At 39.1% G+C, this 25,237-nt stretch overlaps 1 protein-coding gene across 1 annotated transcript in view; it reads left to right on the top strand.

The window, feature by feature from the left end:
• The window catches only part of SNX4 (sorting nexin 4), a 75,793-nt gene extending 67,394 nt beyond the window's left edge, over window positions 1–8,399 (top strand). The window contains exons 12-14 of the mRNA XM_045852038.1: window positions 1,553–1,698; window positions 3,078–3,192; window positions 7,239–8,399. Coding sequence (XP_045707994.1) covers window positions 1,553–1,698; window positions 3,078–3,192; window positions 7,239–7,286 — 309 coding nt within the window. The 3' untranslated portion in view covers window positions 7,287–8,399. The remainder of the gene's footprint in view (window positions 1–1,552; window positions 1,699–3,077; window positions 3,193–7,238) is intronic.
• The last annotated feature ends 16,838 nt before the right edge of the window (window positions 8,400–25,237 follow it).

The following is a 25,237-nucleotide window of genomic DNA, read 5'->3' as shown; positions in this document are numbered from 1 at the left end:
TTATATTCAGAGAGAAAGGAAGAGAAGGAGAGAAATATTGATCAGTTGCCTTTCACATGCCCGCAGATGGGGACCTGGCCCACAACCTAGGCATGTGCCCCAACTGGACTGGTGGCCTCTCAGTTTGCAGGCTTACACTCAATCCACTGAGTCACACCAGGCAGGGCTTAGATCATTTTTATAACCAGCTTTTTACTCTACTGGCTATCATTGAAATAAGTTTGCTGTCACGGTGAGAGTATACAATCTGCAAGTAATGAAACAGTAGCAGTGCTACCATTTATAAGTCACTTCATAGCTAACAAGTACTTCAATTTTAAAAGTGCTTATAAGGTTACTCACTTGCTACATGTGTGAAAAATCATAGATTTATGTAGGAAAACACCTTTGGCCATGAAATGGTTTTATACTAGGCTTAATTTATTATTAAAACTCGGGAAATTCCCAGTACATTTTCAGGGAGCTTGGTTCTCTGCTCTTACATGTGATGGGAAAAGTGTTTCTATTTGCAAACTGCAGAGAGTGGAGAGATGTTAACACAGTGAGGCTTAATGCTTGGGCATCATATTTATTAAAGATGCCCATACTTCAGTGTAATAATATTAAGCCAATTTTAAATGTTTGTGTGTTTTTTAGTTTGGTTTATTTTTTTTGACCTGTTGAATCAGAGTAATTTTGAAAAATATGACTACTAATATAAAGGAATCATTTGCGTGCCCTGACTGGTATGGCTCAGTGGCTTGGATGTTGTCCTGCAAACCGAAAGGTCACCAGTTTGATTTCCAGTCAGGGCACATTCCTGGGTTGTGGGCCAGGTCCCAGGTGGGGGCACGTGAGAAGCAGCAGATTCATGTTTCTCTTGCACATCAATGTCTCTCTCCTTTTTCTTCTCCCTCCTTTCCCCTTTGTTTAAAAATAAATAAAATCTTTTTTTTTTTTAAGAAATAATTTGCCTACTACTTCAGCTAGAAGTTTTCCATTCTTTTAAGAAGTTTGGTTAGAATTTTACCCTTTTTGTATATTCCATATTATTCCAGTGTTAGCAGTCGTATTAGAAGCCCCTTGGTTGTACACTTATGGTGCCTCTGATCCGGCACGGGGGGAATGAGGAAAGCTTTGTTCTCTTTTTTTTTTAAGTTTTTAATTGTGGCAAAATATATATAACATAAAATTTATCATCTTAACTGTTCTTAGGTGTACAATTCAGGAGTAAGTACATTCACATTGTGCAACCAACTTCCAGAACTCTTCACCTTGCAAAATTGAAAATAAACCCATTAAACATCACCTGTCAGTTTACCTTTTCCCCCAACCCCTGGCAACTACCATTGTACTTTCTGTCTGTGAAGCTGGCTACTCTAGACACCGCCTATGAGTAGAATCAGAGAGTATTTGTCTTTTTGTGACTGGCTTATTTTCTCTGAGCATAATGTCCTCAAGACTCATCCATATTGTAGTATATGTCAGAGTTTCCTTCCTTTTATGACTCAGTAATATTTCTTGGTGTGTATATATCATGTTTATCCATTCATCTATTTCTATATCATTTTAGACTGTGAGAACATTTTCTTTGAAAGGAATGACTACGAAGCTCTTCGGTCAAGAAACTCCGGAGCAGAGAGAAGCCAGAATCAAGGTGCTTGAAGAACAAATAAGTGAAGGAGAACAGCAGCTAAAGTCTAAAAATCTGGAAGGCAGGTAAAAATGCTGAGATGTTTAACAAAGCCAGTCTTGTCTACATGACAGATTGTTGCTTTATAGTAATTCCCAATTTCATTAGTATCTCTGGATATGGCATGTGCTTCTAAAATGCAGTTATTGAATTCCTAAGAAATTCGAGTTATCAAAAATATGTTATAGAAGCAGTTTTAGTATGGGGGAGGGAGGAGGAAAATTTTAGCTTCTAATATTATTTTGCTGTACTATTCATGATTTCTATCCTTTGCATATTCCCTCTGCCCTTTTTTCCTGTCATTAAACAAAAGCCTGACCATTCTTCAGTGCCCAGCTCTTGTGTTACTTCCTTTGTGAAGCCTTCTATTATCCTCACAGGCTATTGTAACATTTGGTTCATGCCACTGTAGCACAGCAGCGTTGTACTGGTTGGTTAGTTGCTCTGTGTGAGTGTCCCTGGCTACATTACAAGCTCTTCAAAGCCAGTGACTGTCTTTTTCATCTTTATGTTACAACATCTTGCATAGGGCTTGCTATATAATTATTACATAAATGTTTCTAGAAATTCAGTTTTCAAAGATCTGCCATCACTGTTCGGTTCATTTTCCTTATTGTTTTCATATGTTAGTCAGTGAGTAGACCAAGGCAGACAAAGAGAATGTCATTGGTTTGGAGGTGGTTTTGTTAATTTTTAGAATTCTTGGCACCAAATAAGTCAAAGTAAACTTTCATGAATACAGTTAAAAAGACAAATGCTTATCAGAATTTTTAAAACTTAGTTGTCATTATAAGCAAGTACATGATAAATGTGATACATAATCCATCTTGTCAAAACGAGTATATATTTCCCAGTGACCCCAGGCAGGCAACTTCATGTGGTATCTGTTAGGCCTGTGAACTGGTGCAGTGAGCCAGCTCTGTCTGTTTTATAGGAATAATTTGAAGCTGGAATTCTTGTGGCAGAAATATAGATTATTAAAATGTAGTAGAATATTTATCTGCTTTTTCTCCCACTAATTTTTAGGAAGAGAAAAACAGATCTTACACAATAGATCTTTTCCCATGTATAGAAAAATAAAAACCAACTCAAATGAGAACTGGTTATTTGAATTTATAAAATAAGTTTACTTAATTTAAATAATAATAACAGTGATTAGCCCTGGTTGGTGTGGCTCAGTGGACTGAATGCCGGCCTGCAAACCAAAGGGTCGCTGGTTTGATTCCCAGTCAGGGCACATACCTGGGTTGTGGGCCAGGTTCCCAATAGGGGGACATGTGAGAAGCAACCACACACTGATGTTTCTCTCCCTCTCTTTCTCCCTCCTTTCTCCTCTCTAAAAATAAATAAATAAAATATTTTTAAAAAATAATGATAATAACAATGACTATACCTTTTATTTTAGAGAATTTGTGAAAAATGCTTGGGCCGATATTGAACGCTTCAAGGAGCAAAAGAACCGTGATTTAAAGGAGGCCCTCATAAGTTATGCAGTCATGCAGATCAGTATGTGCAAAAAGGTACGTTTTGGTTTCAGTGAAGTTCCTACAGATTTTTAAAAAACTATTTTTATTTGAATCAAAATATTTATTATTTTCATTTTTAAGCCCACTCTTCCTCCCTTTCAGAATACTTCCCAATTTATCTACTTAACTTTAAAAGAAGGGGCATAATCAAAATATCAGTTGCTGCGTCTCCAACTCATGCAAAGTTCCAAGCAAAGTTCCAAACTTGTGTGTTCCATTTGTCACTTGTATTTGGTTATATGGTGGTCTTTGGGTGGGGCAGTAAAATACGATTCCTAACAAAGATGGGTACTTTGGTTGAAAAAGAACCTCATTTTCCTAAATGAATGCAAGCTATGCTGCCTGTAGAAGGTACAAACAGTGAAGCTCATTTTAGTTAAAATAAGTGTTTTCACAGTGGTGGAACTCTTTCTAAAATGCTGTTATAAGAACAAAATAAAAAACATTCTTAACGTCATAACTCACGATCTGCCTGTGTGCTTTACATTTGTCTGTCACTTCACAATTCATCAAGCGATTTTACATGCCTTATCTCAGAAAATCATATAGTAAGATGAATTCCCATATTTATGAAGACCTTCTTAGAAGGAAAGTCACACTCCTATAAATACTTTTATGCTTTAATTTATCCACAGTCTGTTTTTATGGCTAGGAGCCATCACTTCTCACCTAGACCATTTCACTTATATCATCAGTAATTGCAGTAAAGAACATATTTTGAGGCACAAACGCTAGTCAAGTGGGCTCCTTTTGTATTGGACTAATTCATAATATTTTTGACTCAGCGAAATTGTAAGGTAATTTATGTTGTGGATCTTTGGGTCACTTAAGAGAAGTTAAAATCATGACCCACTGATCTGCAAATGCTGATGATTGACTCTGTTGCAGTTTGGTGGTGTTTCTGTCTGTTGCTATTATCCTGTCAACTCCACAGCCTGCCTTGCGTCACAGGGTGCTTCTCACTTACAGTCTTACTAATCTTCCTTTTTCAATCTTGGGCGGTCTGAAAGATCAGGTAACAAAGGTTTTCTGAGTTGGTTTCGTTTTGTTTTCCTATAAAAGACTTATTAATAAGCTGCTTGTGATCTTCCATTTGTTTCTTTCCCCAAAATAAAATGCAGACTTTATATAATGGTTCAAAGAACTTTTTTCCCCATTTGCTTAGAGTGGGTCCATTGAAGGTGCTACAAATTAATCTCTGAATAAAAAAAGATATTACTATGGGTACATTTGGATGTACCTTGGATATCTTGTGGGTCAACTCATGTATCCTAAGAGAATAACTGTAGTAAGCAATAGTTTACTCCCATGAGATTAATAAGAATGTGTGTTCACCTTATTTCCCAAGAATAGTACTAGAAAGTTTCATCATGTTTTATTATTTTCCGTAATAGGAAAAGATTTTTATATTTGAAAATCTACAGTGTTCTTTTGTTTTTCAATTATTGACTTGGTGTAGGGGAGAGAGAAAGAGAGAGAAACATCAGTTTGTTGTTCCACTTAATGCATTCGTCATTTGATTCTTACATGTGCCCTGACGGGGTATTGAACCCACAGCCTTGGCATATCAGGATGACACTCTAACCAACTAAGCTACCTGCCTAGAGCTACAATGTTCTTTTCTTTTAAGTACAAGAAGTTAAGAATAACATTAGTTTTGGGTTTTTTTGTTTTTTTTGTTTGTTTTTGTTTTTTTTTGATAAATATGGGTGGCCATATTTGGAATATTTTACTTGTATATAGCTTAAAATCGTACTTAATGTAATTATAATGGTAATTAAATATGATCAAATACTAAATTACAGTAGTAATAAACCAAAACAAAAATTTTAATAAAATGTTAATTTAACATTAAAAGTAAATATCACTTGTATTTCTTTGGTCAACCTTTTTGATAGTGAATTTTCTAATTGAATCAAGGAGGCTGAGGCTTTTTAAAGAGATGATTGGTTTTCAAGCTATATTTTTTAATAAAAAATGTTACTGATGAAAATAAATTTTTGAAATATTTTTAAATGTTAAAAATAACATTTGTTCGTTGTAAAAATATCAAACAATCCAGAAGTATTATTAAATAAAAATTCTTATCCTCTTACTCAAATCTCTTTTAGAAAATTGACCACTGTTACACCTTCACATGTATCCTTTCAGACATTTTTATACATACAGTTGGTCAGAAAATATACACTTTCTTCTTCCCCACAACAAACAAGATTGCATTATATGTACTAGTGCACCATTCTTGTATTTCAAGTTGGTGTCTCATAGACATCTTGCTGTGACAGTGCATAAGATCTGTCTTATCCTTTCTAAGAATGGATACTCTATTCATCAGCTAGTACTTTCTTTATTCAGCCAATCTGAGGCATTTTAAAGGATTTTTGTGTTTTTTTTTTAAATTTATGTGTTTTTTATATTCCATCAAGGAAGAAAAAAACTGAAAAGATTGTTTTTTTAAAATTGATTTTTAGAGAGAGAAAGAGAAACATCAATTTGTTGTTCCACTTATTGATGCATTCATTGGTTGTTTCTTGTATGTGCCCTGACCGGGAATTGACCTTGCAACCTTGGTGTATTGGGACAATGCTCTAACCAATTGAGAAGCCCGGTCAGGGCCTGAATTCTTGTGTTTTTTGTTTTTTGTTTTCCCTGTTGTTTGAAGCCTCATTAAATATATACATATTTTAACATGTAAATATTAAAGTATGTCTTCATAGTTTAGTAACTATTAGAGAATATGTATCTTGTTACTGAAAAAAATATTTTTATTTCTACCACTTCCTTAGATTTTACTGTTAAATTTCTCCAAACATGCCTTTTGTTTAAGCATATTAGGTATACTGTATCAATATTAGCTTTGTGCAAAGTAGCCTACCAGAACCTGAGAGGGATTTGATAGTTTAGTATAATTGGTTTCTATCAAAACATTAGTTACTAGCCCTGGCTGGTGTGGCTCAGTGGATTGAGGGCCTGCCTGTGAACCAGAGAGTCACTAGTTGGATTCCCAGTCAGGGCACATGCCTGGGTTGCAGGCCAGGTCCCCAGTTGGGGGTGTGCGAGAGGCAACCACGCATTGATGTTTCTCTCCCTCTCTTCCTCCCTTTCCCTCTCTCTAAAAAGAAAGAAATCTTTTTTAAAAAGTTGCTAGAGTAATGATTTAATAATCTGTTCATTCATATTTAATTGTTAGACTAATAAGTTTTTTTTGTTTGTTTTGTTTTGTTTTTGTTTTTGTTTTTGTTTTTTTTTTTTTTTCCAAAAATTACATAGAGCCCTGGCTGGTGTGGCTCAGTGGACAGCGTGCCAGCCTGTGAACCACAGGATCACTAGTTCAATTCCCAGTCAGGGCAAATGCTTGGGTTTCAGGCCAGGACTCCAGTAGGAGGCACGTGAAAGGAAACCACACATTGATGTTTCTTTCCCTGTTTCTCCCTCCCTTCCCCTCTGTCTAAAAATAAAATAAAACCTTTAAAAAAATTACATAGAAAAACTACATGAAAACATGTTTGGTTTACAAATAGAAATGATACAAATATGTGATGTGAGTAAATGAGTTTATGTTTTGAATCTTGAAAATCAGTTTTTGAAAAAGAAGTGGTAGTTCTGTCTGCATTTTGAAGATAGGCTCATACAAATGATTTTCTTATTTTCAAAAGGGGTTAGACCACAGGTGGCAAACAGAAGGCCTGTGGACCAAATCCAGCCAGCTGGCACCTTGTTTCTACCTAGTGGCAGCGCCGAGCTCCTTGCCCCTAGTTAAGGAGTAGTTACATTTACACAGTCCTAAAGTTACATTCGGCTTTTTGAAGGCAGCCTCGAGGCTGATGTGGCCCCCCGTGAAAATGAGTTTGACACCTCTGGGTTAGACCTTCACTTATATTAGCCATTGCCAGAAAGTGTCAATTGTTGCTAGACTTGTTAATTATTCCAAAAAGCAAAATGTCGCATACCAGCAATCCAGATACTTGGGCTTCCAGGATCCTTTGAAAATCACATTTTAAAATTCTCTTGTTTTTTTTTGTTTGTTTTGTTTTTTAAAGGGAATTCAAGTTTGGACCAATGCTAAGGAATGCTTTAGCAAAATGTAATCTTGTGAATTGAATTTCTCTTCAATCAAAGTGCCCCAGAACAGAAGCACAAGTAAATCAAAATTTAAGTTGCTACCCAGTCTATACAAAAATACATAAGTTGAGTAAATTCAGCTTTCTTTAATTTAATTGTAGATATGTTTTAATAGCACAAAAGGATCTATTTGAATGAAGATTAAATATAATAATTTGAGGTTTTGGGGACTGGTGCTGATTCTAAGTTAATTTGATAAAATATACCAACAGATTGTTTGTCAGGCTTCTGAACCAAGGACTGAATGTCAAGATGTTGGGTAATTTTAGATGTTCATTTCAATTCCAGTTGTTTCGGATCTGTTTATGTAGATAATTTTTTCCTAAAATTAAATTCCTATCTTTACTTGGTAAGACCTACTAATCTGTTATAGGGGGTTATTTTTTCTTGCCTTATAGTTGAGCTGTTTGGTTTGACAAAGCTCAGCAGAAACTTAGTGTGAAATCTATGACCTTCTCCCACAGTCGTTGATGCCCCCTGTAACATTTGCATACACTAAAAAATGCCTTCAGTTTGTGTTTTATCAGAATTTTGGTACTGGTCAGAAGTTTTATACTGCCAACAAAGATTCTACTTCTCAGATACATAGTGGAATACATTGTTATGATCTAGGAATTGCTACATAGAATTTGAGTATGTTACAAATAAGCATTAAATTCTTCTCAGATAATTCTCAACCTCAGTGATGAGCCTAAATTTACTGTGCTTGGCTCTCTACACATGGCATTTCAGGGTACAAGATGTAGCATTTTAATGTATGGGATATATGTAGTGAACATACGTGTTAGGATCTTCATTATTAACCTTCTTTTCTATTGCTTGGCTGTAATTTTTGTAAAGATAAATTATATTGTTTTTTGGTGTGTGTATTTGTGGTGTATGTTCAGAAGCCAAGCACCCTTATTTTGCTAGCTTCGCAGAATCATACGTGTGCTCATTACTAGTAATTATGTTAAAAAAAGAAAATCCCCATTACTGTTCAGCATTTGACTTTTTTACATGTTTAAAATATTGCTGGATTTCTGTGCTTTCTGCCAAATACAATAAATAAATGAAGTATTGTGCTGATTTTCATACAATTTCTGTTATTTTTTAAGTGATCTATACATATTAGTACCTGGTGCCCTGTGAGAAAATAATACATGCTATATTTTGAAGTCTTTAATTATACAAACTTGTCTTATGGCAAAATGTTGGGTTTTTTAAAATATGATGCCAAAATGAGATACAATTTTTTAAATTTTTCTTATTTTTTTAAAGATGAATTTGTTAGAAGCAAAAGTCTGTGTATAGGTACACATTTCATTCCCTTGAATTATATCATATCTTGACTCATGTAATAAAGCAACTTTCCATTGTGACTTAAAAATCAAAAGCCTGCCCTGACTGTGTGGCTCAGTTGGTTGTGCATCCCTCCCTCAAAGTAAAAGGTCACTGGTTCAATTTCTAGTTAGGACACATGGCTGCATTGCGGGTTTGGTCCCCCATTGGGCGCATACAAGAGGCAGCCTCTTGATGTTTCTCTCTCACACCGATGTTCTCTCTCACACCGATGTTCTCTCTCCTCTCTTTCTCCCTCTCTTCCCCTCTCTCAAAAATAAGTAAATCTTAAGAGAAAAAATCAAAAGCCCTCCAACCCTTGTCCAAACTAACCTTAGGCTAAATGTAAAATGTATTAGATTTTTTTCTACCAGCTGACTTAATTTGATAAGGCCATTGTTTTCAACGGTGAATTAGAAAAAATATTATCTTTGAAATATACAAACTTTCACTTGGTTGTAGGTGTATTTAGGAATATTTGGCTTGGTTTGACTTTGAAAAATTCATTTTATAACACAGTCATTCCTTTTAAAAAAAACTCTTAAAAGAATTTTATGGAAATAATGTTTGGTACTATCCAGAATAAGTATAAAGTAAATAAAATCTGTATGCAATAACCCTTCTGGTATTTAAAAATCAGAACTCAAAATGAATTATTAAAAAGGGAAGGTGTTAGATCTCCAAAGGTGAATATAAAAAGATAATGTAAACAATAATTAAAGAAAAGTCACTCATTACATTAATTGAAATACTTAGCAACAGGAAGAGTTCATCTTGACAGGATGCTCAGTTTGGTCTAGTCAAAGAATTAAAATTAACTGTGAAGTCATACTTTCATTTGCATCCGAAAACTTGAGTATGGATGAATGAGTCACTTGCAATTGCAAAAAGCATCCAAAACAGGAACTGAGGATTTTTAAAATTCAAGCATCCTTAGACTAAACACACACCCAGATTGGAATGGAATGAAAAATCAAGAGTTATGTAATGGGAATGTTAGGCTTTTGATATCCTTATAATCATTCTTTAGGTTTTTATGAATATTCTCCTCCTGGTTAGAATTTACTGATTCTCCTAAAAAGTTTTCCCTAAAATAGACTTAGGAATTTCTTTCAAGGTTGAATAACCTATAGAAATAAAGTAGTAAAGGTCAAATCAGTAGAATTATACTTATTTCCTAAATTACATAGCTTTAAATACAGGGCCTGGCATAATTAACACCCCCTTTTTATTACAAAATCTTCTATTACAAAATCATAAGCATGAAATTCTGTAACAGAAATATCACACTCTTGTGCACCATATGACATTTTAGGTGAAATGTTCAAATTGCTATCCATCTTGTGTGAGACATTCATGACCCTATCAACCACACTCAAGCAAGCCTTACTTCTGCTGGACCATGTGTATATTAGAAAGGAAGGAAGAAGCTAGGGAAACACAGACAAATTAAATCCAAAGTAAGTAGAAGAAAGGAAACATTAAAAGAGAAAAAAAATCAATGATATTTAAAACATATAAATAATAGCCTTAACAAAGCCAAAAGTTGGTTCTTTGAGAAGATTAATAAAGTTTAACCTCTAGCAAAAGTGGATGAAAAAAGAAAACACAGATTATTCCTATCATGAATGAAATAGGGGATGTTATAGATCTTACAGCCAATAAAAGGATGATAAGGAATATTATGGGCAACTTTAAACCAATAAATCAAATGAAGTCAGCAAGTTCTTTGAAAAATATAGCTTACTAAAACTGATAATAGATGAAATAGAAACTCTGAATAGCTTTATATTCAAAGAAATGTATTATCAAAAATCTTCCTACAAAAGAAAACTCCAGGTTCAGATAACTCCATTGGTGAGTTCTATCAAACTCTTAAAGAAGAAAAACCTACAGACTTCAGAAAATAGGGAAAAGGTAGTACTTTCTTCCTAGTCTTTTTTTAAATTGAGGTTACATTGGTTTATAACATACAGTTTTCAGGTGTACAGTTTTATAACTCCATATCCGTGCGCACTACACCATGCTCAACACCAACAGTCTCGTTTCCATTTGTTACCATACATTCGACTTCCTTTACCCGTTCTTCTTCTCTGGTAACCAACCAATTTGTTGTCTCTGTGTGTGTTTCTGTTTTGCTTGTCTGTGTGTGTGTTTTTGTATTCCACATAACAGTGAATCATATGCTTTTTGTCCTTTTCACCTGACTTATTTCACTTAGCATAATCCCTCAGGGTCCATTAATTTGTTACAAATGGCTATGTTTCATTTTTTTATGACCAAAGAATATGTATTGCCATTTCTTTCTTTTATGAAAACAGTGTCACCACAATGGTGAAATGGGCCAAAGACATTCTAAGAAAAGAAAGTGGCATATTAATATACATCATGAACATAGATGCAACAATCATTACTGTTAGCTAATTGAACCCAGCAGTATATAAAGAGCATTACAAAATAATCATGACCAAGTAGAGTTTAAAAAGGCAAGGTTAGTTTAACTTTAAAAGTCAATTACTATAATCCACTATATTAGCAGAATAAAGGAAGTACAAGAGCATAGATCAAAATTAGAAAGACATGGGGTACAGAAAACAGGAGATCCAACAAAGAAGAGAGATGACAGGTATGCCCAGGATAAGGTGGAAAGGAGTCCCAGGAAGACACTGTCCACAGCGGAACCACAGATGGAGGGCTATAAGGAGAAAGATCACTGGGGGAAAAGTTAGAATTGTAGGCTTATGTATAGGTTGGCAAATGTGGAATATTGTATTTGGAGGCCATTGACTGGCTTGATTTAGCCAATGATGGAGAGAAAACTATCAATCACTGTAATGTCATAAGCAATAACCAAGGCTGTTATAATATTCAGTAGAAAGAGAAATGTTTTTCAGGGAGGGAATAATAATCAAAACATACTGCATGCCTGTGCAGTTTAAAATATTTACATTGCCCTGGCTGGTGTGGCTCAGTGGACTGAGTCCTGGCCTGTAATCTGAAAGGTTGCAGGTTCAATTCCCAGCCAGGGCACATGCCTGGATTGTGGGCCAGGTCCCCATATGGAGGCATGCAAGAGGCAACTGATTGATGTTTCCCTTGCATATCAGTGTTTCTCTCCCTGTCTTTTTCCCTTCCTTTCTCTCTAAAAATAAATAAATAAAATTAAGAAAATTCACATAATTGTCGTTAGGGAAACATGACAGCCATGATGCTTATCCAAACATGGTGCTAACAGTTTTAATGTTTGGTTTGTAAGGTAGGTTAAGAGAGCCAAATACTCCACTTGTGTGTGTGTGTGTGTGTGTGTGTGTGTGTGTGTGTGTTTAATCCTCACCCAAGAATATTTTTATTAATTTTAGAGAGAGGAAGAGAGGGAGTGAAAAACATCAACGTGAGAAAGAAGCATCAATTGGTTTCCACCTGTACACACCCAGTTAGGGATCAGGCCTCCAACCTTTTGGTGTATGGGACAATGCTCCAACCAGCTGAACCATTTGGCCAGGGATCATCTTGTATGTCTTGATAAATGAAGACATAACATTAGAAACATTGCTGAGTATGGAACTTCCTCAGAAAACTGAAAAATGGATCTGCCTTTTGACCCTGCAATTCCACTGCTGGGACTCTATCCTAAGAATACTAAAACACCAATTCAAAAGAACCTGTGCATCCCAATGTTCATAGCAGCACAATTTACAATAGCTAGATGCTGGAAGCAACCAAGATGCCCATGAGTAAATTAATGGATCAAAAAACTATGGTACATTTACACAATGGAATTCTATGCAACAGAAAGAAAGAAGGAGCTCTTACCCTTTGCAACAGCGTGGATGGAGCTGGAAAACATTATGCTAAGCGAAACAAGCCCGGCAGTGAAAGACAAATACCATATGATCTCACCTTTAACAGGAACCTAAATAACAAAACAAAGAAACAAGCAAAATATAACCAAAGACACTGAAATAGAGGCCAGGCTGACAGTGCCCACAGAAGAGAGTAGAGGGAATTTAAGGGGACAGTGGGAAGGGTTCACAGGAACAAACTTAAAGGACACAAGGTCATAAACTAAGGGGAGGGTGGTAATGGGAGGGAAGTGGGGAGGGGTAGGAGGGGGGACTGGATTGGGAGTAAAAAGGAGAAAACTATTTGAACAATGATTAAAAGAAAAAAAAAAGAAACATTGCTGAGAAGGGTAAATGGCAAAAGAAACAACAAAAAGCAAAGGAGAAGAATGGGGAATAGATAAAAGTGGGGTGAGGGCTATTGTTCATCTTATGCCTTTAAATAATATTTAGTTTTTAAATTATATGACAACTGATTAAAATAAACAAAAGTAATTGACTTTAAAACACTGAATTGACTTTAAAATATATCTCCTGTAGAGAAAGCAAATAATCCAAGTAGCAGAACAGTATATACAGCATGAGCCAGTTTTATATTTTAATTTAAAGAGGATTTGATTATGTCTCCTGTGCCTGTGTGTTTGCAGAAGCTTTGGGAATGTTTGGTAAGATACTAAATGAGTCACAATGGTTACATTTAGGGTATAGATCAGCAGTTGGTTGGAGTAGCAGCCTCCTTTTACATTATTTCAGTACTGTTGAAATTTTTATACCATTATGTATTATTTATGTATTAAAAGACTTTTTTAAAGTATAGATAAGAAATAATTACCCAAAGAAAAGAACATAACCTATGAAAAGAACACCCCTGTACCGAAGTGGTAAGAATAATATTTGTAAAAAGATACCACTTTACACCAAACGGCTTTGCAACCAAAAGAAGAATGACAATAATCACTGCCTCACACAAATGGCCCAATAGGAACTTTATCAAAAGTTGGCACATGTCCTAGACAGTGCAGTGAATACATGGGACATGAATATGGACATGGGTAATAGATGTGACAAAAGTACACATCTCTGCAAAAGCGGCTCCTGAGGAAATTTTAACTAAAGAAATTAAAGATTAAAACAGATAAGTATCAGGAATTGGGTTATCAGCAAAAGGTGACCACAGCATGCTGGAATGAAGGGCAGTGTGGCAGTGTCCACCTCTGTTCCCTCCGCTTATTAATAGATAATTTTATTCTATTAAAATTATTCTATGAAATTCACTGCCTGCATGTTAGAAACACTCCATGGTAAGCAAATATGACACCCCTTACACGACAGGATGAAGAAAGGACAGATAGTGTGAGGCAATAGCAAATTCAAAATTTGTGATAAAAAGGTAGAAATAATGACTTCTTTTTTCAATATGTATAAGAAGAGGAGAAAAAGAGAATAGTTAAACAATTCACACATAAAGGCAAAAGAAAGCCAAATTCTGTTGCCCAATTCCCACACAGGGAAGTAAATTAAGAGGTCAAATCAAAGACCATAGTATTGTAAACATAGATGATGAAGGATATATCCAAGTCTCTTTAAGATTGTTACATTTATGCTTGACATTTCAATTAAACATTAAAATATTTTTAAGTTAATACATGAAGATGGTAAAACAATATCCAAATATGCTGGAAACCTACACATGAAAACTGGCGTCCTTCCTCCCTTTCCCCACCTCTCTGTCTCCCTGTTCTCACTGAGGTAACCACTTGGTCAGTTCCTGCTTGTCCTTCCAAAAAGGTCTCGTATCCATGTGTATGTGCCCTCCACACACACAAATGGGAGCATACAGTGCATACTTAACATGTCTTGAGGATTGCTCCCTGCCAATACATGCTCTTCTGTTTTCATCATATGCTATTTCATATAGACCGTAATTCATGTGACTAGTCTCATTGCTGGAAATGAGAGTGGTTTCCAGTTTGGGGTTATTATAATGCTGCAGTGAATATCCTTGTCTTTATGCTTATGTGAGAGTAACAAATTTGGTGGGAATTTTTTTCATAGTTCTTTAAAAATTTGTTTTTAATTGTTTTTTAAAATCATTTTTAATTTTTCAATTACAGTTGACATACAATATTATATTAGTTTCAGGTGTACACCCCAGTGATTAGACATTACGTAACTCCCTAAGTGGCCATCCTGATAAATCTCATACCATCTGACACCATACGTAATTGTTAGAAAATTATTGACTGTATTTCTAATTCTGTACTTTACATCCTCATGACTATTCTGTAACAACAAATTTGTACTTCCTTTTTTTTTAAGATTTTATTTGTTTATTTTTAGAGGGGAAGGGAGGGAGATAGACAGAGAGAGAGAGAGAAACATCAATGTGCGGTTGCTGGGGGTTATGGCCTGGGTTGCAGGGTTATGGCCCCAGCATGTACCCTGGCTGGGAATCGAACCTGGGACACTTTGGTTCCCAGTTCATGCTCAATCCACTGAGCTACGCCAGCCAGGTGTACTTCTTAATCCCTTCACCTTTTTCACCCATCCCGCCCACCTCCTTCCATCTGACAACAATAAAAATATTCTCTTTATCCATGAGTCTGTTTCTGTTCTGCTTATTCATCTATTTTGTTCTTTAGATCTAATTGATAGGTACATATTTATTGCCATTTCATTGTTCTTTTTTAAAAATCTTTTTTTCCTTCTTAAAGAAGATCCTTTAACATTTCATGTAATATCGCTTTGATGGAAATGAACTCCTTTAACTTTTTCTTGTGTGGGAAGCTATCTGTCTTTGGATTCTAAATGATAGTTTTGCTGGGTGAGGCAATAGCAAATTCAGAAGCAAATTCTCAGTCTTGGCAGTAGGTCCTTGCTTTTCATCACTTTGAATATTATTTGCCAATCCCTTCTAGCCTGTAAAATTTCTGCTGAGAAATCAGCTGACAGTCTCATGGGAACTCTGTGGTAGGTAACTAACTGCTTTTCTCTTGCTGCCTTTAAGGTTCTCTCTTTGTTTTGATCCTTTTGCATTTTCATTGTGATGTGTCTTGGTGTGGTCCACACTTCCCAGACTTAATTTAATTTTATTTCTTTTTACAGAGAGAGGAAGGGAGGGAGAAAGAGGGAGAGAAACATCAATGTGTGAGAAATACAGCGATCCATTACCACTCACATGCCCCCAACTGGGGACCTGGCTTGCAACCCAGCCATGTGCCTTGACTGGGAATGGAACCAACGACCTTTTGGTTTTTCAGGCCAGCACTCAATCCCCTGAGCCACACCAGCCAGGGCTCAAATAGGTTTTTAGTTTCTTGCTCTCTCTCTTTTCCTTCTGGCACTGCCATGAGGCAAATGTTGGTGTGCTTCATGTTGTCCCAGAAGCTCCTTATATTATCTTAAGTTTTTGGATTCTTTTTTCTTTTTGTTATTCTGATGGATGTTTTTTGCTTCCTTATATTTGCTGATTTGATTCTCAGTTGTTGAGAATCAAATTTATCCACTCTACTGTTGATTCCTTGTAAATTGTTTCCATTTCATTTAGTGTATTCTTCATTTCTGACTTTTGTTATGGTTTCTATGACTTTTTCATGCTGTTGAAGTTCTCACTAAGTTCTCTGAGCAGCCTTATAACCATTGTTTTAAACTCTGTATCTGGTAGTTTGCTTGCCTCCATTTCATTTAGTTCTTTTTCTGGAGATTTCTCCTGTTTTTTTCATTTGGGACTTTTGGCTGCTTCCCTATGTCTGTTTCTATGTATTAGTTAGAGCTGGTACATCTCCCAGACTTGATCTACAAAGTAGTCTTGTGTAGTAGGTGTCCTGTGGGGGTCCAGAGGTACAGCCTCCCCAGTCACCAAAGCTGAGTGCTCCAGGTATTCCCGTGTGTGGGCTGTATGTACTGTCCTGTTGTAGTTGAACCTTGAATGCTGTTGGCAGCACTGGCAGGGGATTGAACCCCAGGCATATCAGCTGTGAGGACCAGCTGTGACTATAGTGGAGGTGCTATGCAGAAGTCTACCCTACAGAGCAGGACTTGTTTCAGTGGGGCTTTGGTGCTCACTAATTCTGCCCCTTGAGTGTGTTGCTCATGGACGTGGTGGGATTGTAATCTGGCGTGGTCTGAATCTGTCCACCGGATGCACTGGGTCTGGGGCCTCCTAGGAGGTGCAAGGTCAGCCACCAACTGTGCCTTGCCTGGGGCCACCTGGCATAAGCTACAAAGTGATGCACAGATGGCTGCTACTTGTTCTGGGCCTGGAGGTACCAAGGAGAGGCCAAACTGAACCAGGGCCTGTAGCTCCTAGTGCTAGGCCTGGGGACACGTAGCAAGAGGTATGGGCTGAGACAGAGACCAAATGCTGCTTATTTGAGGCACATTCTGCTTATTTGTGGCAAGAGAGGCCATCTGTATAGAAAAGCCAATGGAAACGGCTTGGGTGGGCCTGCAAGTTGGGTGGGGCAGTGTCTCAGGGTGAACAGTGTGAGCCAGTTTCATCGAGGCCCAGACATGGTGTCTGCCTGCCTGCTCTGTGGTGGGTGGCTGGGGTGTGTCTCAGAAAAGGAATAAAGGCCTCTGCCAGCATTTTTGTCTGGCAGAAAGCTGCCCCTCAGCTTTCACCCTGATGTCACACAGTTCAGTTCCTCTCCATATATCCCAGGTTCCTTTCAAGCTGTCGCCCCTGCACTGGAGCTCAGTAGGAGTAAGTCTGAGTAAGTCCATGCATGAGCCCTTTAAGAAGATCGTCTGGGTTTCCAGAAGCCGTCCTTCTCACTCGTCCTCAATTCTCACTGGTTTTTACAGCTAGAAGTTATGGGGACTTGTCTTCCTGACTCTGGAACCCTGGGCGGGGGGGCCTGGTGTGGGGCTGGGACCCCTCGTTGCTCAGGGCAGACCTGCATAGCCAAGATACCCCTCCCAGTTTTAAACTGCCACACGTGGGTGGGACCAGCCTCGTTCAGGTCTCTGCCCCTCATACCAGTCTCAGTGTAACTTCTTTAAATCCTTAGTTGTAGAACTTCTACTCAGCTTGTTTTCAGGAAGTACTGAATGGTGGTTGTTGTGTAGTCTAGTTGTAATTTTGATGTGATTGTAGGGGGATTCCAGTACCACATTTACCTACACCAGTATTTTGGCTGGAAGTCTGGTGGGATTTTTTTTTTAATAAAGGTTTATACCCTACATAGTATATTTCCAATAATGTTGAGTGAACTTGATGATATTCTCCTAGTTGTAGTTTGTGTATATGGCTCATAAGAAAAAGTCAGCTCTTGATAATCTACGAGAGGGTTGCCCTGTCAGGATTGCCCCCTGCCTCCACATTGGTCAAATGGAATTGAATATGTAGGTCACTGAGGGAGGGGGTGGTGTGTTCTAGTACACGTGTATCTAATTACATTCCCATGCTTATTTTAAAATAATTTGGTAGTGACCTACCATTTATAATTGCCTACATTTTATCCTCTCTCCCCCAGCGATGTGAGCATGACTGTATTTTTTTAAAGATTTATTTTATTCTCATTAAAGAGAGGGGGGAAGGGAGAGGGAGGGAGAAACATCAATGTGAGAGAGAAATGCCCATTGGCTACCTCCTGCTCACACCCTGACCAGGGATCGAGCCTGCAGCCTGGGCATGTGCCCTGGCGGGGAATCGAACCAGTGACCTTTCGGTTATGGGACTGTGCTCCATCCAGCTGGGCCATGCTGGCCAGGTCCATAATTGTATTTTGTTTGTTCAAAGGGAAAAGCTATCAAAAGTACAGAAAGGTGACCACCAGTGTATCAAGGCTGCAAAATGACATTCTTGTCAGTTCCTGTTCTGGCTTCCTTGCCCTCTTTTTCCCTGCTCCCATGCTTCTAGTTTAGGTAGAGAGAAAGGGATTTGAGAGTTTCTCCAAAAGCACAGAAGTGTTGTGAGAGCAAATTAATACTGTGCAATCAAGCACCTGATGCCCAGAGAGGCAGAATGAAGGGAGGAGTCCACCTTCAGGCATCAAGTGGATAATGCTTCCAAGAGTTGCTAAATTTTAAAAGAATGGCAGAGAGGCTTGAACCAGTAGGTAAGTTTTCTGCTTAAGAGTGATAATAAGGGCTAAGGCATTCATTCCTCAAATTCAATATGTGATCTCTCCTACTGAGTATAGTAAGTGTGAAAATGAATTTTCAGTGGTGAAATTTATGACTTGTTAATGAGGATAATTGATTTTCATTTTTTAAAAAAAAATTTATTTGTTTTTACAGAGATGGGGAGGGAGAGAAGGAGGAAGAAAGAGAGGGAGAAAAAGATGGATGTGTGGTTGCCTCTCTCATGCCCTCAACTGGAGACCCAGCCTGCAACCCAGGCATGTGCCCTAACAGAAAATCAAACCTATGATCCTTTGGTCTGCAGGCTGGTACTCAATTCACTGAGCCACTCCAGCCAGGGCTAATTTTCATTGGTTTTCATTAGTAGCATTGAAAACTTGAAAAAAATTTTTATATTTGTAGGATTTGATTCATGGAGTTTAGGACAAAGCGTGGAAGTCTGCATTTTCCCAAAATGTCCCAGGTGGCTCCAATGAGCAACCTAGTTAAAACACAAAATTTTAAGGACAGAGGCATATCTACTCTGAAATTTCACTATAAGTGCCAGAACCCAGGAAGTCCAGGAAGCTCAGAGAGTCCCAAAAAAGTTGGACCCAAGGAAGCACATACTAAGGCACATCACAATTACATTACTCAAGATGAAAGATAAGGAGAGAATCTTAAAAGCAGCAAGAGAAAAGGTGACAGTTACCTGCAAAGGAGTTCCCATCAGACTGTCAGCTGATTTCTCAAAAGAAACTTTATAGGCAAGAAGGGGCTGGAAAGAAGTATTCCAAGTCATGAAAGACAGGGACCTGCATCCAAGATTGCTCTATCCAGCAAAGCTTTCATTTAGAATAGAAGGGCAGATAAAGTGCTTCCCAGATAAGGTCAGATTAAAGGAGTTCATCATCACCAAGCCATTTTATATGAAATGTTAAAGGGACTCATCTAAGAAAAAGAAGATCAAAACTATGAACAGTAAAATAACAACAAACTCACAACTATCAACAACTGAAAAACAAACAAACAAAAAACTAAGCAAACAACTAGAACAGGAACAGAATCATAGAAATGGAGATCACATGGAGGGTTATCAATGGGGAGGAGGAGGAAGGGAATGGGGGAAAGGTACAAGGAATAAGAAGCATAAATGGTAGGTACAAAATAGGAGAGATTAAGAATAGTGTAGGAAGTGGAGAATCAAAGAACTTATATATACAACCTGTGGACATAAACTAAGTTGGGGCATTGCTGGTGGGGTGTAGGGTGGAGGGTGGAGGGAAATAAAGGGAAGAAAAAATGGGACAACTGTAATAGTATAATTAATAAAATATATTTTTTAAAAATGAATGAATAAATGCCACATCCCATTACCTCCCAAATATTACAGGTACAAATGGCACTCATACAAGTTGAAGCCCTTCCTAATATGGAACCATGGATGTGACAGAAAGTTCACTTTAGGACACGTTGTACTTGGTGTGCATGAGAACACGCAGGTCAAGGGGAACGGAGGGAGTTGGATATGCAGGCTTGAAGCTCTGGAGGGGTGTCACTGAAGATGCGTCTGGAGACTTGAGCAGATAGATGCAAAGTGAACCCTGGAAATGAACAAAGACATTGAGGGGGCCAGGCTGAATGAAAGGAGACCCAAGGATGAAATTATGTGTGTGGATATGGGTGTTAACCATTACAACTAATCTTCCTGCTACTGTGTTTTGGTAAAATTCAAGTCTATTTTTATCCTGATAAAAATCCTACATATTCATTGCCTTTTTGTGTACCATTACTACCTCCCTCTCCTGTCTGCTCTTGCCAAGGCTCTGAATGGCCAACTCTTTCAACCTTCACTCATGCTTTCCAGGCCCTACCCCACCTGACCTGATGTTACCTGGAAGCCTCTGCTTTGAAGGATCTTGCTCAAAACTTAGTACCAAGAATTAAATAAGATCCTTCCTCCAGAGGTCAGCCCAGGTAAGCAGGGTACAGGAAGACAGCTCTTTGTTGGTGTTCAGGCCACTCAGTTCCCATCAGCAAGTAGATCACCCCTGTGTGAACCAGGGTGTCTTCACTATTTCCCTAACACCCCTAATAATGCTCAAGACCCAATCTACATTTCATCACATAGTTTTCCTTTTCTTTTAATGTATTGATTTTATAGAGAGAGGAGGGAGACAGGGAGAGAGAGGGAGAAAGAGAGAGAAACATTTATTTGTTGCTCTACTTATTTATGTGTTCATCAGTTGATTCTTGTATCTACCCTGATGCAACCTTGGTGTATTGGGATGATGCTGTAACCAACTGAGTTACCTGACCAGGGCCATAATTTTTCTTTTCTTGAATATATATATGAAGAGAGATAACAATTTTCTCTATGGATCTATATATATATAGGTAGATCTATAGAGACACGTGTAGAGGATTGTCTTCTTAGTAGGACTTACTGGCAAATTAAAATGTTGGTCAAGCCTGAGAGAAGCACTGATGTTACCCCTTGTCTTTGTGTTGCTGTGTTCATGAGGTGGGGATGACTGATAACAGTGGCCCTATTGTTTAAGTCCAAGTGGCAGCCCCTTGTGAGGTCTAATTCCTGGTCCATGACTTAGCGAAGGCTCAGGGATTCCCACCGCTGCTTCCCTCCACTTCCCAGCTCTCTGAAAAGTCAATGGAAGGGACTGTGTTCTCTGATTAAGAACTGGCTCATTGACCCTTGAAATAGACTTGGTTCTTTCAATGATAGGGTTCTAGGATCTTTAGCTAGAAATGAGCTTAGAGACGATATTCACTCATTTTAGAAATGAGACAGGACCACAGGGGGGAAGTGTCTTGCTTACAGTCGCACAGCCAGTGAATGCAGATTACTGACTCCTGGGCAGTGTCACTGTTACTGAACAAAAGCGGGGTTCGGCTGCCTGCCACCACCCACAGCCAAACTCCAGAGGCAGAGGTTGGTGGGGAAGGAAAGAGGTCTTTATGAAAAGGTTGCACAGTTTGGGAGGACAGAGACTTTCAGTCTCTAGGCTCATCTCTTCTGCAGAGCACAAACAAAACCCATCTGTTCCTGAAAAAGGCTAACACTCAAAACAGTGCCCAGAATTTCGCTCCATCTTAATCTGGCCTTTGGAGCCTGTGGTAGCTAAGTGGCTTGTTGTCCAGCTTCAGGCTTCTTCCTGCTGTCCACATGTGGGGCTGGCCCCACCATTTGCTACATGGCTTTCATGGCCAGCCGGTCCAGCAGGCCCTGGCCCGCACATCCTTGAAGAGTGTGTCTCTGCCTTTCCTTGGTTTAAATCTCCCAGCCAGAACTTCTGAGCACTCCAGAAAGGTCCAAGCCCCCCAGCCAATCCCATCCTTCACCAGAGCTAGACCGACAGGGCAGCACCTACCCCTGCCAACATGTTGACCTCTAGGTCACATGTGGCGGTGTCCTCTGGGACTGGAAAGGAGTAGGAGGGCTTTTAGCCTTAACCAAACATTTCACTGCCTCACACACGCTCAGTGCCATGACTTCCTCCTGCTGCCTCTTCCCCGGCGGTGGGGATTGGTCCTGCACCACACTTGCTTGTTTACACAGGCAGCGCAGTTTCACCCACATTGCCTCCGAGTTTCCTACAGCCCCCTGCTCTCTCGGGGCACTGGTCAGGTTACGCTGCCGGTATCATTCCTTCCTTTATGTACTTTCCGTATTTGTGTCCTGAGCTGATGGGCCCATGAGGCTTGCCCAAGCCTCTCTGGTGATCACATCTCACCACCTACTCAGTAGCCAGGGACAAGGACTGAAAGGGGGATAAAACAAGTCCCCATACCAGGTCGGAGGCTATGTTGAAAGTGTTCGTGGGGAGGTCACAGGAAAGCAATCAGCTGAAATGCAGGTTTGGGGTAAACACTGCATTTTGACCATCAGGAACGTTAGTGTTGCAAACACTCTAGAGTTCTCTCCTAAACACGAGCCTGTGCATATGACACCTTGGCACAGTGAGCAGGAGGGTAGTGATACCCGTGTTTTAACAGATGGCCTGAGCCCCAGAGAACTACACATAAGCTGGGTCACACAGCACGGGCTGGACCAGGTCTGGGAGCACTGGATCCCGCTTCTCTTGTTTGGCCCATCCTGCAGGGAGGCCCCTAAAAGCTTTTCAGAGGTCCCTGTGGAGGACGGGCAGTTTCTTTCATTGTTGGCAGAGCCTAGGGAGTCCTGTGACCTCCCCACTGCGAGCTCACCAAGCCTTTGTGACATCTGAGCTCCGATCAGCTCCTTTTTGGGCTCAGCTCATGTTCCTCTCTGGGGGACGTGCCCCGGCTTGGAGGTAACTGAAGACCCCTGTCTCCTATTAGAGATGGAAACTGAACCATAGGTTTTGGTGGGGGCCCAAGATATTCGTGACGGGGCCACTGCCCCGAAGTATACTAAGAGAACTCAGGATTGTGGAGAGCAAGGGATGTGAAATCTGGGACTCTGTTCGCAGCTGCTCTTTGTGGGACTCAATTGATTTGTTTGCCTCAGGGCTCTTGGATCTACTGCTTCTCCTGCCTGAGGGGGCTCAGCCCCCAGAGCCATCTCCCTTATCTGGAGAACTGTGCTCACAAACTCATCTCAGCCATAATCCTCTGCGAAATCTCTGAACTCCAAATCAGTGAGCCTCCGATTCCCCAGCTCCCTTAGAGTTAGCACCAGGTACTGAAATTGCCAGTTTCTATGTGTCTGTGGTCAAGTTTTATAAATGTCCCATGTGTGTTTGAAAAGCACACATCTTTAGCTGCGGGCTGCAGTGTACCATGCAGGGACATTATATTAAGCTTCTAAGGGATTTAAAACTTTTTCCTTACTGATATTTTTGTCAACTTGACCTATCAATTACTGAGAGAAGTGCATTAAAATCTATTTCAATGTCGACTTGCCAGTTTTTCTTGAGAGTTTTGTCAATTTATGTATTGTACAATTTGAAGAGATCCCATTTGGTGAATTCAGGCTTTTAATTTTTATATCTTTGTTTAATTGAAACTTTTATCAATATATTATGATCCTCTATTGTAATTATACTCTGATTATCACCCCCCCCCAACTAATATGTGAGCATTTTAAAATTATATATAATGAGAAAATTGAAAAAGTTCAAGGTTCGGGATGGATAAATTGCAACTTAATTGACTTATCCCCTGTCCTTGGACACACATTCTTTCTAATTTTTCACTTTTATCAATCACACTACAATGAGCTTCTTTGCATATAATTATTTCTGATTATTTCCTCTGGGTAGAGTCCTTGCAGTAGAATGCCGAGATCAGGGTAGATGAGCATTTTAACAGTTTATCATAAATGCTGCTCCTTTGTAGCCATTAATCGAATTAGAATTTTCAGTGTGAAGTTGCCCAGTTAATGCCTGTTGAGCTGTCTGTCCCTGAGATTTCTTGGTGTTTCTGGCTTGATCTTTTTTTGTCAACAGGCATTCCCATATTTGTACACTTGGTGGAACAATATATGTAATTTAGAACTTCTATTATTCCTATTAAGTTTCACTGTTCTATTTGGCCCATCCCTCCCAACCTGCCAACATCCCCCAGCCTCTGATTCAGCAGTGGCAGCCACCACGATTGGCGCCACGTCTTCTGTAGCTGACCTGGAGTCGGGATGAAAATTATGAGGACAGAGCCTCACAGGGATATACCCCTCCGGCATATCAAGTCCTTTTCCAATGAAACTAATAGTTACAGTTTATCAAACATTTACTATGCTTTAGGTACTACACTACTCATTGGATCATCGCAACCACCCCCAAAGGTAGGTGTTATGGTCTCCATTTTAAGATGTGGAAATTGGAATTCCGAGAGAGGAATTCTGTCTAACTGGTCACCCTGCTCAGAGTGAGCAGAGCCAAGATTCCAGCCCTGGACTTGGGTTCTGACCTGTGGCCCAAGCAGCCAGCCCTGCTCTGGGGGAATCTACCACCAGGTGGCAGTAGAGCCAATGGGTCCAGGAAGAACCTCTGGCTTGAAATCTGAAATTAGCGGCAAAACTGCATTTTTTTTTCCTATAAAAGTAACACTAACTCTTCTTGACATGCCTAAAATAGATTTTTCAATAAAATAAACATTAACCCAACAGGCACATTCCTTAGGGTAAAAAGATAATAAAGTAAACAGACCTTTGAACTTGGACCTTTCTAGCCTTGATTTCATCAATATACGTAATTCCTCAGGGGAAAAGGTCTGTTCCTTCCTCACCCACACTTGAATGATTCTTCCTGATTTTCTGCCTGCTCTGCTGCCTCTGCCCACTGCACTGGTGCACCCCTAGCAGGAAGCAAGGCAGTAGGGTGATCCTCAACTGGGAGGACCCCCCAGACTCTAGGGCAAGGGATTTACAGAGGGGAGCCTTGGTGGTCCATGGAAGCCCTCCACCCACCTGCCCTTTCATCTAGCCAGCTTATGAGGAAGGACTTCCTAAGAGTCACCAACCCCTTCCATTTCTTCAGTCATATTTTGAGATTTTTCTGCTGCTTAAAAAAAGAGAGAGAGGTTTTGTTCTTTCTTCTTAGAGTTCCTGGACAAGAACGGGGCTATGCTTGTTGATTTTCCCTGTTGGTCGGCAGCACTTTTTTCCCCAAATCATTTGAACAAACATGTTTGTATTGCCTAACCGCATTATGTTTCAACAGAAATAGAACATACAGATTTTTTCTTTAGCA

Source organism: Phyllostomus hastatus, unplaced genomic scaffold, assembly GCF_019186645.2.
Source record: "Phyllostomus hastatus isolate PE091 unplaced genomic scaffold, TTU_PhHast_1.1 phas_contig_86, whole genome shotgun sequence".
Taxonomy (NCBI): domain Eukaryota; kingdom Metazoa; phylum Chordata; class Mammalia; order Chiroptera; family Phyllostomidae; genus Phyllostomus; species Phyllostomus hastatus.
The sequence above is the reverse complement of the archived record's forward strand: the minus strand, read 5'-3'. Positions and strand labels throughout refer to the sequence as shown.